General features: G+C 33.2%; 2 protein-coding genes and 1 long non-coding RNA gene across 3 annotated transcripts; 1 reads left to right on the forward strand and 2 right to left on the reverse strand.

Annotated features, from left to right (window-relative positions):
• Positions 1–6,754: 6,754 nt before the first annotated feature.
• Positions 6,755–9,058, forward strand: LOC137826844 (uncharacterized). Its single transcript, XR_011083596.2, has 3 exons — positions 6,755–6,830; positions 7,220–7,637; positions 8,460–9,058. It is a non-coding gene; the product is annotated as an uncharacterized LOC137826844 (long non-coding RNA).
• Positions 7,095–8,656, reverse strand: LOC137826843 (flavanone 3-dioxygenase 3). The gene is made up of 3 exons (XM_068632989.2): positions 8,435–8,656; positions 7,908–8,155; positions 7,095–7,735 (listed from the first exon to the last, which is right to left on the reverse strand). The coding sequence occupies exons 1-3, from the start codon at positions 8,654–8,656 to the stop codon at positions 7,162–7,164; spliced, it is 1,044 nt and encodes a 347-aa protein (XP_068489090.1). The 3' UTR covers positions 7,095–7,161.
• A 2,016-nt stretch (positions 9,059–11,074) lies between the features above and the next one.
• Positions 11,075–14,846, reverse strand: LOC137826089 (uncharacterized). Its single transcript, XM_068631938.2, has 2 exons — positions 11,815–14,846; positions 11,075–11,591 (listed from the first exon to the last, which is right to left on the reverse strand). Exons 1-2 carry the CDS (start codon positions 14,735–14,737, stop codon positions 11,236–11,238), a joined length of 3,279 nt encoding a protein of 1,092 aa, XP_068488039.1. The 5' UTR covers positions 14,738–14,846; the 3' UTR covers positions 11,075–11,235.
• Between the last annotated feature and the right edge of the window lie 983 nt (positions 14,847–15,829).

Raw genomic sequence — 15,829 nt, forward strand, 5'->3', positions numbered from 1 at the left:
CAACGCCTAAATAATCAAGTGGACATCACACTGTTGAGAGATTACTTTATCGGACTCTCTGTAGGGATTCACTTGGGTGAATTCTTCCTTCATCGAGAGGTTTTGTTTACGGACTCTCGGCAAGGATTCACGTAGGTGAATCTTACCTTCGCCGAGAGGTTTCTTTATCGGACTCTCGTAAGGGATTCACTAAGGTGAATTCTACTTTCACCGAGAGACTTCTTTATCAGACTCTCGGTAGGGATTCACTTGGGTGAATTCTACCTTAGCCGAGAGGTTTCTTTATCAAACTCTTAAAAATGTGAGCGTTCCTGCACTATACGGCTTTTTGGGGTCGCCTTATCTTGCTGGAGGCAGATTTTATCAAAAAGCGGTTGATTACTCGGTTGGTTCTCGCGTCCCTATGCCCAAAAGGATGGGCGAGTTCAAGGGATTCACTTGGGTGAATTCTACCTTCACTGAGTGGTTTTTTTTTATCGGGGTCTCGGTAGGGAATCACTTGGGTGAATTCTACCTTCACTGAGAGGCTTCTTTGTGGAACTCTCGACAGGGATTCACTTGGGGGAATTCTACCTTTGCCGAAAGGTTTTTTTATTGGACTCTCGGGAGGGATTCACTTGGACGAATTCTACGTTCACCGAGAGGCTTCTTTATCGGACTCTCGATTAGGATTCACTTTGGTGAATTCTATCTTTGCCGAGAGGTTTCTTTATCGGACTCTCGATTGGGATTCACTTGGGTGCATTCTACCTTTATCGAGAGGCTTCTTTATTGAAATCTGAGAAGGGTTTCACGTAGGTGAACTCTACCTTCACCGAGAGGTTTCTTTGAGAGTCTCTTGGCAGGGATTCACTTGGGTGAATTCTTTCTTGGCCGAGAGGTTTCTTTGACGGAGTCTCGGCAGGGATTCATGTGGCTGAATTCTTCCTTGGCCGAGAGGTTTCTTTGACGCGCTCTCTACAGGAATTTACTTGGGTGAATTCTTCCTTGACCGAGAGGTTTCTTTTTGGGCTGGTCTATACCTCTCCTTGCATATTCTTTTCGTTGCCTGTCATATTCCTCGTCGTTACCATGTGGACACTCTGAAGGGTTTCTTCCTGACCCCACAGTGGGCGCAAAAAATGTTCTTACAAGGTTGAAATCCTAATAGAGTGATTCCTTGAGTCTTCGTCTTCTGGTCTTCTTGACCTCTAGGCATGGTCTCCAATTGGTTCTTCCTCTCTCCAAGCCGAATGGGGGGGGGGGGGGGGGGGGGGGTACCTGCGAAGGTACTTTGTTGATCAAGTCAGTCCGAGTGCGATATGCCGATGAGTTGAGAGTGAAAAAAAAACCTTTTGGATATTTGTACCTTTTGGATGGGCCACAACTGTTATGGATCTGCTTTTGGGTCCAAATGAGGGCACTATTGTGCTTTAATAATGATTATAACTAAACTAGTTTAATTACTGTTAATTGCGAGTTTACTGTCTGTCCTCGATTTTAAGAGAGTTATTCGACTTTGCACAATTTCTCGGCCTTCTCAACCATCCGATAGTACAATAACTTTTCAATCCAATAATATATTAAAGTCAGTGGAGATAGTGGGAAAAAAGAAAACCAGACCTAATAAGACGATTCTTTGCACATATCTTAAAGACCTTCCACCTTCTCTGTGGTACATAACCATCACTCATAATAATTAATCGCCACCAAAATATGTTAGAGTGTCACTTTAATTGTATGTTTCTTTGCAATTATGGTTACAAAAATAAACTTGTTCTTGCAAGGGCCTAGAAACAATCTTCTTTCTTTTGAGGTTGTTGATTTCTTGGTCTTCTTTCTCGGTGTGAACTGTCGGTCTGGGCTTTTGGCTTGGACCTCTCGGTCTGGGCTTTCGGTTTGGACCTCTCGATTTGGACCTGAATATGACTTGTAGACTCTCACTTCTTTGGGCTAGGTCAACTAGATGTCTCAGTTCTTGGTCTCGGTCTCCTTTCACGGATGAGTGTGTGTACCTGAAAGGTGCTCCAATGCCAAAGTCAGAATTGGTACTAGTTAATTATAAGATAAATTCACTTTACTTACCTTTTAGGTTGAACATCTATTATAAGACTCTTTTATTGGGCTTAGAAGCTGCTTGTGTCATTTCTTTTTTGTACTAACATTTTTAAACTCACATCTGTATCTTTGAGTCTTTTTTATGGACTTTGTTACAATAACTAATTTAATTTAATTTATTTATTTTTTGTATTTAACTATTTGGTGACCTTTTCCAAAATGACTACTTAAAATTTGTCTCACAAATTCTGTGCCTTATACACGCACTACAAAATACTTTTTAATTCATGTCTCCAATTTTTAAGGAGTATTTTTATTTTTAATTTTCCTCCAAATTAATTGCATCAATCTCTTTTGATAAAGATATTTCAAAAAATGGTACATTTATGGTTGTTTGTAAGGAAAAAACTATTTTTTTATGAAATAGTTTAAGTGTATGTTTGTCTGGATATATTTTCTTAGAAATTTGGTACTGGAGATATTACAAAGTTCCATTGGATTAAAGTTTAATTTTCCTCCTATGCATCAACATCAATATATTCGTAATAAAAAATGATATTTTTTATCAATAAAAAAATAAAAAAAATAAAGTATTTAAGAAATATCCCAACCATTCAAAACTACTTATCATTCGTAACAAGAAATGATATTCGAAGAAGAAATGATATACCTGTGCATACCAGCATTTCACCTTGTGTTGGAAAATCCTTTCTAGGAAAAACCTCTTTCCTACACCATGAATTCCCTTGCAGTTTTTACCAACATAACACCATAGTTTGTGATGTGATATTCGCAAAAGTGATCCATACTAGTGTATCAAATTATCCATTCATGTTCGTTAGGACCTTTTGGAGATGCTATTACATTATAATATATATTCACTATTATTTGCTTCCTTCTCTGTTTTCTCACTTATCAGCAACAAAAATAATGAAAATCACGATATTGTTGATGATCATAACAAAGTATGAAAATATATATACTGAAAACAAATTCTTCCACTGATGCAATCACAAAGGAGTTGAACAACAAGAATTTTCATGAAAAACATATCAAAATAAGAGAGTGATAAGAAACATGAACAGGTTACTGATAATCATTTCATCATTAAACAATGAAAACTTAAAACATTCCATGCTAGCTCATAAACCAAAACCTATGTCACTGGTTTGAGACACTAGAATGGATCACCATGGCATATCGCATGATCCTAAAGGGAGCGACTCAGAGAAATAAACGCAGTGAAGAAATGAAAGAGATATATAATAATGGGATAGCTCATGATTTTCGATTGGTGGATGTGGCTTTTGATCGCTTTGCACTGCAATATTTATAGATGGATTGAGTTAAAGATGATGATATGAGTTTAGATGCAGGTGGACATAGGTTATGAATAGTTTTCAAAATTATTGTTGCGTCTCATGACTTTTTACGATCACTTCAACGACCATTCATCCACCAATAATGGCATTTGTGGTGGGTGGACACAACGTTTGAACTAATTATTACATATTTCTCCTTTCTCAATTTTCACTAGAAAAAAACTATTTTATTGCAGAAATATGTCCGTAATGTACCTACCAAGGAAAAAATGTAATATCCTTATTTTATTCACATATAATCATATAAGATGTATTAATTTTTTTTTTTATATATATATATATATATTTGTACAGTACTTCAAAATACATCTCTCTTCTTACTTCAAAATACATCTCTCTCAAAAATACATCTCTCTTCTTACTTGAGCAAAAATGGATTGAAAAACACCTTATTTTTCATCCTATTTTCACTTAAGCGAGAATAGATTTTGAAACAACCCAAAACTCACTGCATCGATCTAGCTTGAGTAAGGATCTTTCGCTTGAACGAGACATGCAGTACAAAAATGTGTCAAAGTGTTATCTTTCAAGTTTTCCTTCAAAATTTCACAATCATAACTTTACAAAATATAACATCAAAATAGATACCACTTTGTTCATATTTTTTCAAGTACTATTATTGAGTTATTATGTCAATCTATACACAGGTGTGCGCGCACACACATATGCTTTCTAAACCAAAATCATAAAAAAATAAACAATACTCATCAAACATTACACTTTAAGTGATTCATCGAACTATTCAAATACATTAATTGACTTCTTCAAATCAAAACCAATATAAATTCTACAACATCTACCATATCTACAATTTCACATTCCAATCTCAATCAAATTCTAATCTACTAAAAAAACAAGTCATGCTGAAAGCAAATTTGAGATGGTGATCACATCATCCCCACATACAAATCTTTTAACTTGATATTGTCATACTTATGTGGTACTTTTAAATATTTTAAAAAGTTTGTATTTTCTTTAGATATTGCATTATAAATTTATAATAATTGTAACTTTATTGAATTAATACATAATATTGAATTAATATATGATAATCTTATAATTTTGTAATAATATTTTTTTTTAAATAGAAGACCAAACAAAAATTAATGTTCATGAATCTATTTAAGTTTACTACAATTTATAATATATAACATTTTTTTAATGAATTTATTTATTAAATTATTAAAACAATTAAGTATATTATTTCTTTAAAGATAATATATATATTAAAAAATAAAAATTATTATATCGTTAAAATGTGTAAAAAAAGAAATGTACTTTGTAAATCGTTAAAAATTATTAATTTTATTGATATTATTAATATTATCAATTTTATTAATATTATTAATATTAGCAACGCGTGTTCACAGTTTTATTAGATGAAAATATTTGAAATTTTATAACAATTAGTTTTCTAATAACTACTAAAGTAAAAACATGTTATTAATTATAAAAATATTTTTATTAAAAGTAATTATAAAATAACTTTTTTTTAAAATTTTGTTGTATGTAAACAATTTTATTGTCTAAGTGGTTTTTTTTATTAAGAAGAATTATTTGTATGGATAGAAAAAATTATAATTAATCTTTAAATAGAAAGAATTATACTAATTGATTAGTTGTTAACAAAATAAAAAAAGATAATAAAAAACTAATAATATAGCAAACTATTAGAAGCTGACAGTCAATATATACATGATTATCTCATATATATTAAGAATGAGGTTTATAAAAGAATGTTTATAATGTATCTGACCAAATATAAGCTATTCCTTGCCTATTAAGGTTTATTTTGGTAAATAAATTTATATTTAACCCAATATTACAAAAGGTTTTATGAGATGAAATTTCTACACATTTGTATTATAAATTTAATTTGATCTTATCTATTCTGTAATTGAGGTGGATACAGGGCGACGATTTTAATATATTTCCAACTCAAATTTTTTATACAACATATTACAACTTCCAATAATACTGTTTTAATATTATTTATTTATAATTTTTCTTATTATATATTTATTTCTAAACCTATCATATTAAAACATATCAATAATAATTATCAAACTATCTTCTTAAATGACATATATCAAGAGTTATATACAATAATTGTCAAATTATCATTTATTATTCTTAAATGATACTGCAATGGTGCCGTTGCTTAGAGTAATTGCTTCTACCCAAATTTACCCTCCTTCTTTATAATTAATTTTATTAATTTTGTATTTAATAATTTAATTTATATTTCAATTAAATAAGTTAATTTAATATATCATTATTATTTGAACTTGTTAAACAATTGTAAAGTAAAAAATGAGTTGTCAAGATAAATTTTTCCTTTTCTTTACGAGTTACTTTTTTTTTTCTTTTAAATCAGATACGATGAATGAAGTTATACCTGTGCAATGGCTTTTATACCGTTAATCTCTTCCTGAAACTAATTCTCCTTGTTGGCTTGTGAAACACCTGAAAAAGTTAGAACCAACCACAGGACTACGGTGGTGGTGGCCTTGTGTTTGTCTGAGTGTGTTGGTTGTGTTGATCCCGCAGTAGAACAACCACACCATCATTGTCAGATGCATCCAAATAAGTGTTATAGGCAGAAAATGTAAGGGCATGTATGTGGGAGGAAAGAAGACACTTGTGTTCTTGATTATGGATGTAGTTAGGATCAGTTTCAACTCGAGTAGGGAGCTACTACATATATAGATACGGACACGAAGATATGTATAATTTTTAAAATGTAGAATAGGGATACACATTTATATATTATATAATTTTAAATTATATAAATTCAAAATAAATATTTATGTGCAAAAGTATGTTTCAGATTCTTTTGAGGGCAGAAAAATATTTTTCATGACGGGTTCAAAAAAATTTGTTCTTATTTTTATAATCATAATAAAAATTTATACAATAAATTTAAGTTTTTTAGAAAGTTATTGTATTTACACCTTTAGAATTTTCAAAAATCTAACAAATATTTTTTTGAATTAAACAGTTCACTGATAAGTATTCTACAAATGTCAATGTCGATACAGATGTGTGTGAGAGGCGCACACGCAATACTTAAAAGAAGTGTGGGAGAAAGATGCTAAGAATTAACAAAAGGCAGATAGAATAATGCAAGAAAATAGGGGCACTGTTTTAAAATAAATAAATAAAGAATTGGTGTATCTACGTGTTGAGTTGAGAAGCCTCCACGAGAAAGAAAAGAAAAGTAACCAAAATATGTTCTCTACGTGTTGGGTAGACGACCCTCCACGATGTGCTTCTTCTCCACGTGTTAACTATGGGAGAATGCTATATATTAGGCTTCAAGAACGTTAGGGAGTGTTCATCTTACAAGCCTGCCACACAAAGGCTTTCTGCAATGAAGAAAAGAAGAGGAGAAACGAAGGGAAAATCCGGGTAAAGTTTGAATTCATTGTTTCTTCTTTAAAGGCCAATTTTACATATTATCCAGAAAAACAATGGTGAGAAATGTAGATCGAGGACTTCAATATTATGGCAATCTGTGTGCGATGTTGGTGTCTTTCATTGGTAAAAGCTGAACTTTATTTATATATTTTCTTTATTCCAAGTACATACTATATGAGATCCATAGCTAGCCACACGCTAAAGGGAGAAAAAAAGAAGGGAAAAAACACATATACTTGTATGCCTATTGCTTTAGACCACTTCATAAAACAACCCCTAACAAACAGCTTGCTATTGATGGGTTTAGACCCTCTAAATATCTCTAGGGTTTGTTCAGCTTTAAAGTGTCAAGAAACCTACCCTTTGCAATATCATTGCAGGATATGAAGTCCAGAAATTCCCTGAAGCAGAACTCCTTGTAGGACTTAGGGTGCTGTTCATCAACAAGTTCCAGTGCAGGACCCATCTTTCTGTCCATTGCAAAACTGTGAAGACTCACAATGGAAAACCTCTTCTCATCCCCGTTAACCGTTGCTCGGTGAATGACACTCTTGTATTGTCCATTGCTCATAACTTCCATTTGGTCACCCAATTGCACCACAAGTGCTCCTTCCACAAAAGGCACGGGCATCCAGTTGTTGTTTTTGTCCTTGATTTCTAGGCCTGAACGGGTTTGAAGCAGCACAGTTATGGAGCCGTAATCAGAATGAGGGTGGATACCTAAGGTGAGACCAGGTTCTGGACACGCAGGGTAGCAATTCACTGCAAGTGTTTGCGACCCTCCATTGATTTCTTCATGTAAGTAACTGCGGTCCAACCCCAGGCTTTCAAAAATCATTTCCATCAGTTGATTTTGTAGAATTTGCACAGCTTTTACGTACTTTCCCATACTCTCCCTGACAACACAAGTTGTGTGTGTCTGTGAATTGTATATTTTATACATCAAGAGAAGCTTTCATCATGGCACCAGCAATTTTTTTATTAAAATAGGTCTATTTCGAAAATAGTTTGATATTATACCTTTATTTTGTTAGTAAAATTCTCATGGAGATTTCAAAAACCTTATACCTGTAATTTGACGGATTTGAAGGCCACATGTGAATCCAGTCCGAAATTGGATGGGAGTAGTGTTTGATGAAATCTCTCCAGCAGTAAACTTCATCCCTAGCTTGATTAAGGCTTGTTCCATACCTAACAGGTTTGTGAACATCTTCAGAAAATAAACGCATCTGTTCATCATTAGGAAGGTTGAAGAACTCTGTTGAGACTTCTAGGGCTTCATCTATTACTGATTGATCAATCCCATGGTTAATAACCTACACAAATTAAAGTCTTCTGTAAATATATAGTGAAAGTCACCATGGTTACACATGTCTTTCTAGAACCTAACCTTGCACTGAAAATTGTCTCTCTAAATGTAACTCACTTCTAAGCAACGGTGTCTTGAAAAACTATTATTCCACAGCACAATCAATGTAAATGTGGATACACATGTACATGTGTAAGCTTGGTACAAGAATTTGTAATAACAATTGGTGAAATCATATATATATATATATAAAATATTTGTTTATTTAAAATGTTGCTATATATACCTGAAAGCAACCAATCTCCATGCAGGCAATTCGAATTTCATTGATGTTTGATCTAGAAAGAAGAGACAAATCTATAATGGGAGGAGTGGTGGATACTGGAAGATGAGGGCTAGGTCGTTGTGATGGTGGAAGAACATAACGGTGGGGTACAGAGGACACTCCAAGCTGGTCAAGACTCACAGCACTGGTAAACGAAGAAGCACCATTTCTCTGTGGCTCCATTGTTTCTCTTCCCAAATCTTATCTTGATCAATGGTAATGATTTGAGATAGAGACAGACACAAATATATTTATAAGCCCTAGTGGATATGTCGGATTCATGACAGTCCTCTATCCATATTTCCTTAGGTTGTTCACTTACATTGTACATTGTACATGCAAGAAAGTACAAAAACATGTTTTTCGTTCGGAAGTGAGGGTGGATTGAAGTGATGATGGGAGTTGAAGTCAAAAGGGAAGAAAAAAAAAAGCAGAGTGATGAAGGAATTGTTGAGTTGATTCAATATTGTTGTGGAGTTAGTGCTAGTGGGAAACAATAGGTGGCTTGTTTGGTCCTTTTTTGTTGGATAAATGTTTGGACTTTTTACACATACTATAAAGAAGTACAAGTACATGCTGCATGGAGATTGTTGCCTTCTTTTGACTTTGCATACAAATCAGCAGTTCAGAAGCTGCCACGTGTTCGTGCAGCTGTAATCTAAATGCTATCTGAGAAACATAGGGATGAGTGTGATATTAAAAAATAGTTTATTTGATTACGAATGTGTCCCTTATATATGTGTCCTCGAAATTATCCAAACACTCATCATTGTTCACAGTTCCTTCCCCATTTCGACCACAAAACTGGTCATGAACAACGTATCTAATGGTATAACTAGGAGCTACGTTTTCTCAGGTGCATGAATTTGTTGTTTTGGTACTACTCTTTTTCACTAACCACAACATTTTGGCTGCTACTAATTTTTAATAGGATAAATATTTATTTATTTTACCAATGATTATTACGTTAGTTAATTTCATCAATTCTAATGTTTTTTTTTTAATTTCAATTTCGAATAATTCTTTTATAAAACTTATGTTTATTGATTGCTAGCTTATTTCTAATCATGAACTCATAATTGGGTTCTTAACAGCTTGAATGGTATATATTGACACACCAAATTTAAGAATTTGAACTACTTTTTGTGTTGACTTTACTTGAGACTTAATTTCTTTTACATGTTATCTCTCATTTTTCTATTTTATGTATTTTATAAGATAATAACCAATTTTTAATTACCGAAAAACAATATTATTTTTATGATTAAAAAAATATTACTTGAGATAAACTAAAATTATAACATAATTATATGTTTTTCGTGTTTTATTTAACGTTCTTAATTTTTTCTCTTATTTTGAAAAAACTACACAGAGTTCTCTCTTTTCCCGTAGTATGCTAATTTAAGCCACTCTACCATTTTTTTCAAAAAATAGAAAAAACAGTCACCTCCATTTAAAAATGTCTAAGACCATGCACACTGAGTGGAGAAGTGACAACACCTGCCAATAAATTGTGACGTATAGTCTAAAATTAATTGCTACAAAATACAACATATAATGTGAGTTTAATATTTCGAACGGAATTTTAGGTATATAACGTGAGTTTAATATTTCGAACTGAATTTTAGGTTTATAAATGGTGTAGGTAGCTAAAACTTATAGCTAATTAGATTAGTTTAAAAATTTATTAATAATAAAAAATATTTTAGTTTAGTAATAAATTTTTAATTTATAAAATAATATTTAATTTAGTTAATAATTATATTATTTTAAAATTAGTTTATATTATTTATTTTTTTAGTGGAAATCATGGACATTTTTCTGGTTAAATATTTCTAAAATCTCACTGAAATGTTGAAGCAGTGTGCTACTTCAATAATTTCTTTTTCTTGTTTCTTTGTAGGTTTAATAGAATATGATATGAATTATCTAATTGGGCTTTTGATTTTTACCCAATGGGTTAAATTTCTATGATGGATGAGAAAACTTCTTATATTTTTTTAATTTCAATAATACTTTTATAAAGATAGTGAAAAATGTGATGTTTTTTTTAAGTGATAATTATTTGTGGTGATGTGTGACTGGTAATAAGTGATAATTATTTGTGGTGAATTTTGTGGTGTTTTTTTTTATTGTGTTACTTATTTTCAGTGAAACGAATACAAAGAATGAAACTGCTGTATCAAAAACACTGATTGAAATAAGTAAGAAAGTGTCGTGAATAGAAGAGATATGAGAACTAGAAGAGATACTTTTATGTTGAAAATTAATATTATTTGTACAAATGCTTACAATTATTAATTTAAATATTATTATTATAAAGAAAAAAAGTTTTCAATTAAGTAAAAAAACTGTCAAACCATATACTTTTATGTCAATAATAGGTTATATTAAAAAATTATTGGAAAAAACATAATCAATTATGTTGATAATTGATTATATATTATTTAGTTATAATTAATTATATATGAATGACTGATAATAGATTATGATTATGATTGAAGTGATGAACATGTGATTGCTGCAACATGCATATACCAAAGTACGTGGTTGTTGCAACAGGCATAAGCCAAAAAGAAAGTGATTGTTGCAACACGCATATACCAAAAGCATAAGAGTGGTGTAACATATATAACAGTGTGAGGGTGAATCCCCTATTATTATTACAGTCACAAAACAAACAAGCTTACATCATAATACTTACAAAGGATAAGTGATGAACACAGACGCAAAAAAGAAAAACAAAATATTTAAGTAAAACTTTAGAGGAGTTGTGCAAGTCTGATCTTGGGGAACTTATCTGCTAAAGGTGATTTACCCATCATAAGCTTTTTGGCCACTTGATCCATGGTTGGACGAGAACATGGATTTTCACTCAAGCAAGAAAAAGCCAAGCTTGCAACCAAAATGACTTCCCCAACAACCCATTTAGGAGGATGAGGAGGTCTTTGGTCTATTACATCAATTAGTAGCAAGCTATGAGTTATTGCTGCTGAAGATGAAGATAACAACGAAGATATCAGATCCCCAGGATGCTTCCCCATGATGATTTCTAGACAAAGCACTCCAAAACTGAATACATCACATTTCTCACTCACTTCCATAGTCAGGGCAAGCTCTACAATAAACAAACCTTTTGAAGTTACTAACAAAACCACAGTAGGTTTTTGTATATGCTACAACTTCACCAGCGTATATTTTTATTTGCATGTAACACTTTTTTACTTCACTTCTTAACATTCATTGGATTAATTAGCTTAATTCCTCTACACGTAAACAATGGTTAAGCATACTTTGAACATAAAGTGGTGGAAATTAATTGCAAAAGAAAAGGATCATACCTGGAGCTGCATACCCAAAGGTGCCTGCAAACGTGGTCCAAGTGCGTGAACCAGGTTTTAGAATCTTAGCTGTTCCAAAATCAGAGATATGAGCTTCTTTTTGTGAATCTAAAAGAATATTCTTGCTGGATATGTCTCGATGAATTATTGGTGGTGAGCAATCGTGATGCATATAGGATAAAGCATAGGCCACACCTTTAACAGCATTTACCCTCATTTCCCACTCAAATGCAGCTGCTTTTTTTTCATGGATTAGTATTTGATCCAAGCTACCCCCTTCCAAGAACTCGTAGACCAAAAATGAGAACTGTGAATGTGAGCAAAATCCACACAGCTTTACAATGTTACGGTGCCTGATTTCTGTCAGAGCTTGAATTTCATTTTCAAAAGCTTTAAAATTAGGCTTCTCTTCATTTTCCAAATGAAGTTTCTTCACCGCAAAAACCTGGCCTGCAGGCATCTCAGCTTTGTAAACAGATCCTTGCCCTCCAAGTCCAATCAGATATTTTTCGTTGAAATTATCGGTAGCTTCAATGATATTTTCAAACATAATTTTTCCATCGTGACTCCATATGGAAAACACTTCTCCAGACACTGCTTTTCCTGAATGTACATTTTCTTTAGCATGTATATCTTTCTTTCTTGTTTTTCGACAGAGAATATACAGTGAAACTGACACCCCACCTAATACTAGAAAAAGAGCACCCAAGGCAATGAATAATGCTGGTTGAATGCCCTTGTGCCTCTTCTGACTGTTGTTGCTTGGGCAAAGAATCAAGCCAGTGAGGTTGCCACACAAGCCTCTGTTATTTTTCAATGATTCAATAGAAGCATTAAGAAAAGCTTTATTATTCGGAAGTGGCCCTTCTAACTGGTTGTATGATATGTTGACCGAAATCAAACCTGAAATGCCATCGAAACTGGATGGAATATTTCCAGAAAGATTGTTGTGAGAGAGATTCAGCGATTGCAGTAGCTTCATCTCTCCAAGCTGCCTCGGTATAGTTCCACTCAACAAATTCCCACTAAGATCAAGATATTCAAGAGGCTGAAATTGGCTAAACTCCGAGGGAATATTTCCGTTTATTTTATTATTGCTCAAAGTCAAGTTTCGTAACTTGGGCAATTCTACAACTTCTATCGGTATTGTTCCACTCAACTGGTTTTCTGCAAGATCCAACTGTTCCAGATTTTTCAGTGATCCGATTTCTTTTGGAATGTCTCCAGAAAGATGGTTGTTGCTAATCTTGAGTTCAATTAAGGATTTCATATTCCCAAATTCCTTTGGAATCTTTCCATTCAAGTGGTTAGAAGAAAGGTGAAGCTTGCCTAGGTTGGTTGCCTCAACAAGTTCTACTGGTATACCACCAGAAATGTTATTGTTGGATATCCTTAAGGTACCAAGATTAGGACACTTCCCCCAGTTTGGTGAAATTTGGCCGTAAAACTTATTGTCGCTCAAATCAATGTATACCAAATTTGGATATACACCAAAATCCTGTGCTATATCTCCTTCCAATTGGTTTCCTTCCAGCCTGAGTCTAGTAATAGTAGGACAGTTCTTTAAGCTTATTGGCACTGGACCAGTGAAATGGTTGTGATGAGCACTAAGGGATATTAGGGACCCAGCAGAGCAAATTTGAGGTGGTAAATGGCCTGTGAAATCATTCTCAGCAAGAAACACGTAAGGCAAGTTCCGAATGTTATTCAAGACTTGTGAAACGCTGCCATTAAGTTTGTTGAAGGACAGTTCTAAAACGGTGAGGTTTTTCAAATTTCCGATTGTGGCAGGAATTGTTCCGGAGAGACTGTTCGTTTGGAGACTAAGTGTTACCAAATTGTTCAAATTTCCTATAGAGGGAGGAATTGATCCAGAAAGATTGTTAGAGCGTAAATACAACTCGGTGAGCTTGGTCAAGTTTCCAATTGTGGAAGGAATAGGTCCGGAAAGGTGGTTGTAATCAAGTCCAAGTTGCTGTAAATTGACCAAGTTTTCTATGGAAGCAGGGATTGATCCAGAAAGATTATTGTTATCAAGAAAGAGCAAGGTCAAGTTAGACATGGTCCATAAGGAGGATGGGATTGGCCCAGATAGAAGGGAGTTATTAGAAAGGCGAAGTTGATTTAAATTACTCATGTTGCCTATTGTTTCAGGGATAGCACCAGAGAGAGAATTTAATGCCAGATCAATATTCCTAAGGTTTCTCAACATTGAAATTTCTTGAGGAATGGAACCAGAAAGTTTATTACATTTAATATTTAGATACTCTAACTTGTACAACTTTCCAATCTCTGGTGGAATGTAGCCAGAAAAATCGTTTATTCCTAAATCTAGATATGACAAGTTGGACAAGTTTGCTATGGAATTAGGAATCTCTCCATTTAGTTGACATTCGTAAAGATCAAGGCCTTGTAAACTTCTTAGTGTCCACATTTCTTGAGGGATGGAACCGTGGAAAGAATTTGTTGAAAGATTCAAAACATTTACTTTGGACAAGTTACCAATTTGTTGGGGAATGGTCCCATAAAAGGAGTTGTTGAAGATGTTTAGGATGAGGAGGTTGGGAAAAGCGGAGAAGTTGAGGGTGGAAAGTGTACCTGTCAGTCCGTAATTTGCAAGATTTATGCTGGAGACCAACATGGATTTGTCACACTGAATTCCTTGCCATTGACATGAAGTAGAACCTGTCCAAGTTGACAAGAGATCTTGGCTGTTATTATCAAAGCTGTGTTTCCACTTTAACAGTGCATTTGCTTCATTCTTATCAGCTGCAGCTTGATCACCAACAGTTCCTGTGCTGGCAGCAGAGGCCAAAACTACTGTTTTGGAAAACCAAGCAAGTTGGAGTGAAGAGTGTGTTAGAAAGGCCAAAAGAAAGGAGGACAGAATCCGCCATAAGGCTAGAATCTTGATGGATTCCATGGTTCAAGTGTAACTGGATTTTGGGATGAAGACTACATTTAAAGGCTCATATTCTTGTAAGGGAAAAGGTGTGTTATTGTGAGGATTGAAACTTGTGAAGCTACAATATCCTTATAATGTGGGACGAGTGGGCACTTCTGACATGACTACACTAAAGCCAAACAAGATATTTGACTTTTTTATTCAAACAATAAAAGTTATTTACACAAATACCAATCTCCAACATTCTTTTTCTACTGCACAAAACGAAGAAATCATTCATGGTAATGTCAAGAACCATGTTTACTTCATGGTGGTTGAAGAGCCGAAAAGACACCTACCTTGTGAAATGTGACTATGATGAGGATACTCTTGACAAAAGGAAACAGATTTAGCATGTTAGAATAGTAGAATAGTAGCAGAACCTTGACTCAACAATGATAAGAAATGATATTGGCACATTGATAATGTTAAGATGGGAACAGCAAAAGATTTCTTTTTTTGAGAAACTCGAGAAGGCCCAACATGAAAAAGATTTGGTATTTTTCACTTGACTTGTCTGATAAAAGGGTTATAACAGTTTGATGATATAACATGATTGATCTGTTTCCTGTCTTGAGCTACTGTGAAATACCAAGGCAAACTTAATATTTTTTTCTTTAGTTGTGCTGATTAAATGTAATTAACACAAACAATCAACAAGTTCATTAAATTGATTTTGATTACCAAATTTCTTTTCAACTATTGTAATGATTATTTAAATGAATCATAAATTCATTTACAATTATATTCATAATCAGTTCTGTTAATTAAGACTGGTTTTATATTAACCGGACAGGTTATTTAGTTAAACTTTATTGTTTAATTTTATATGTTGTGAAACATGTAATATTCATTCCAAATAATTTCAATGTATATAACCCCATACAAATTCAATTTATTTACCAATTAAACTTTATTATACATGAAATTTATAAAATAATTATGATTAACAACTTTTAAAATCTATAATATGAAAAAAAAAGTACTAAATACTTTACTTCACCAACAAAGTTAATTTTCTGCATTTCTAGTTCCCATTGAAGAAAAACATGTGTCCTTCGCAAAAAGGGA

Source organism: Phaseolus vulgaris, chromosome 8 (assembly GCF_051622355.1).
Source record: "Phaseolus vulgaris cultivar YP4 chromosome 8, ASM5162235v1, whole genome shotgun sequence".
In the NCBI taxonomy this organism is placed as follows: domain Eukaryota; kingdom Viridiplantae; phylum Streptophyta; class Magnoliopsida; order Fabales; family Fabaceae; genus Phaseolus; species Phaseolus vulgaris.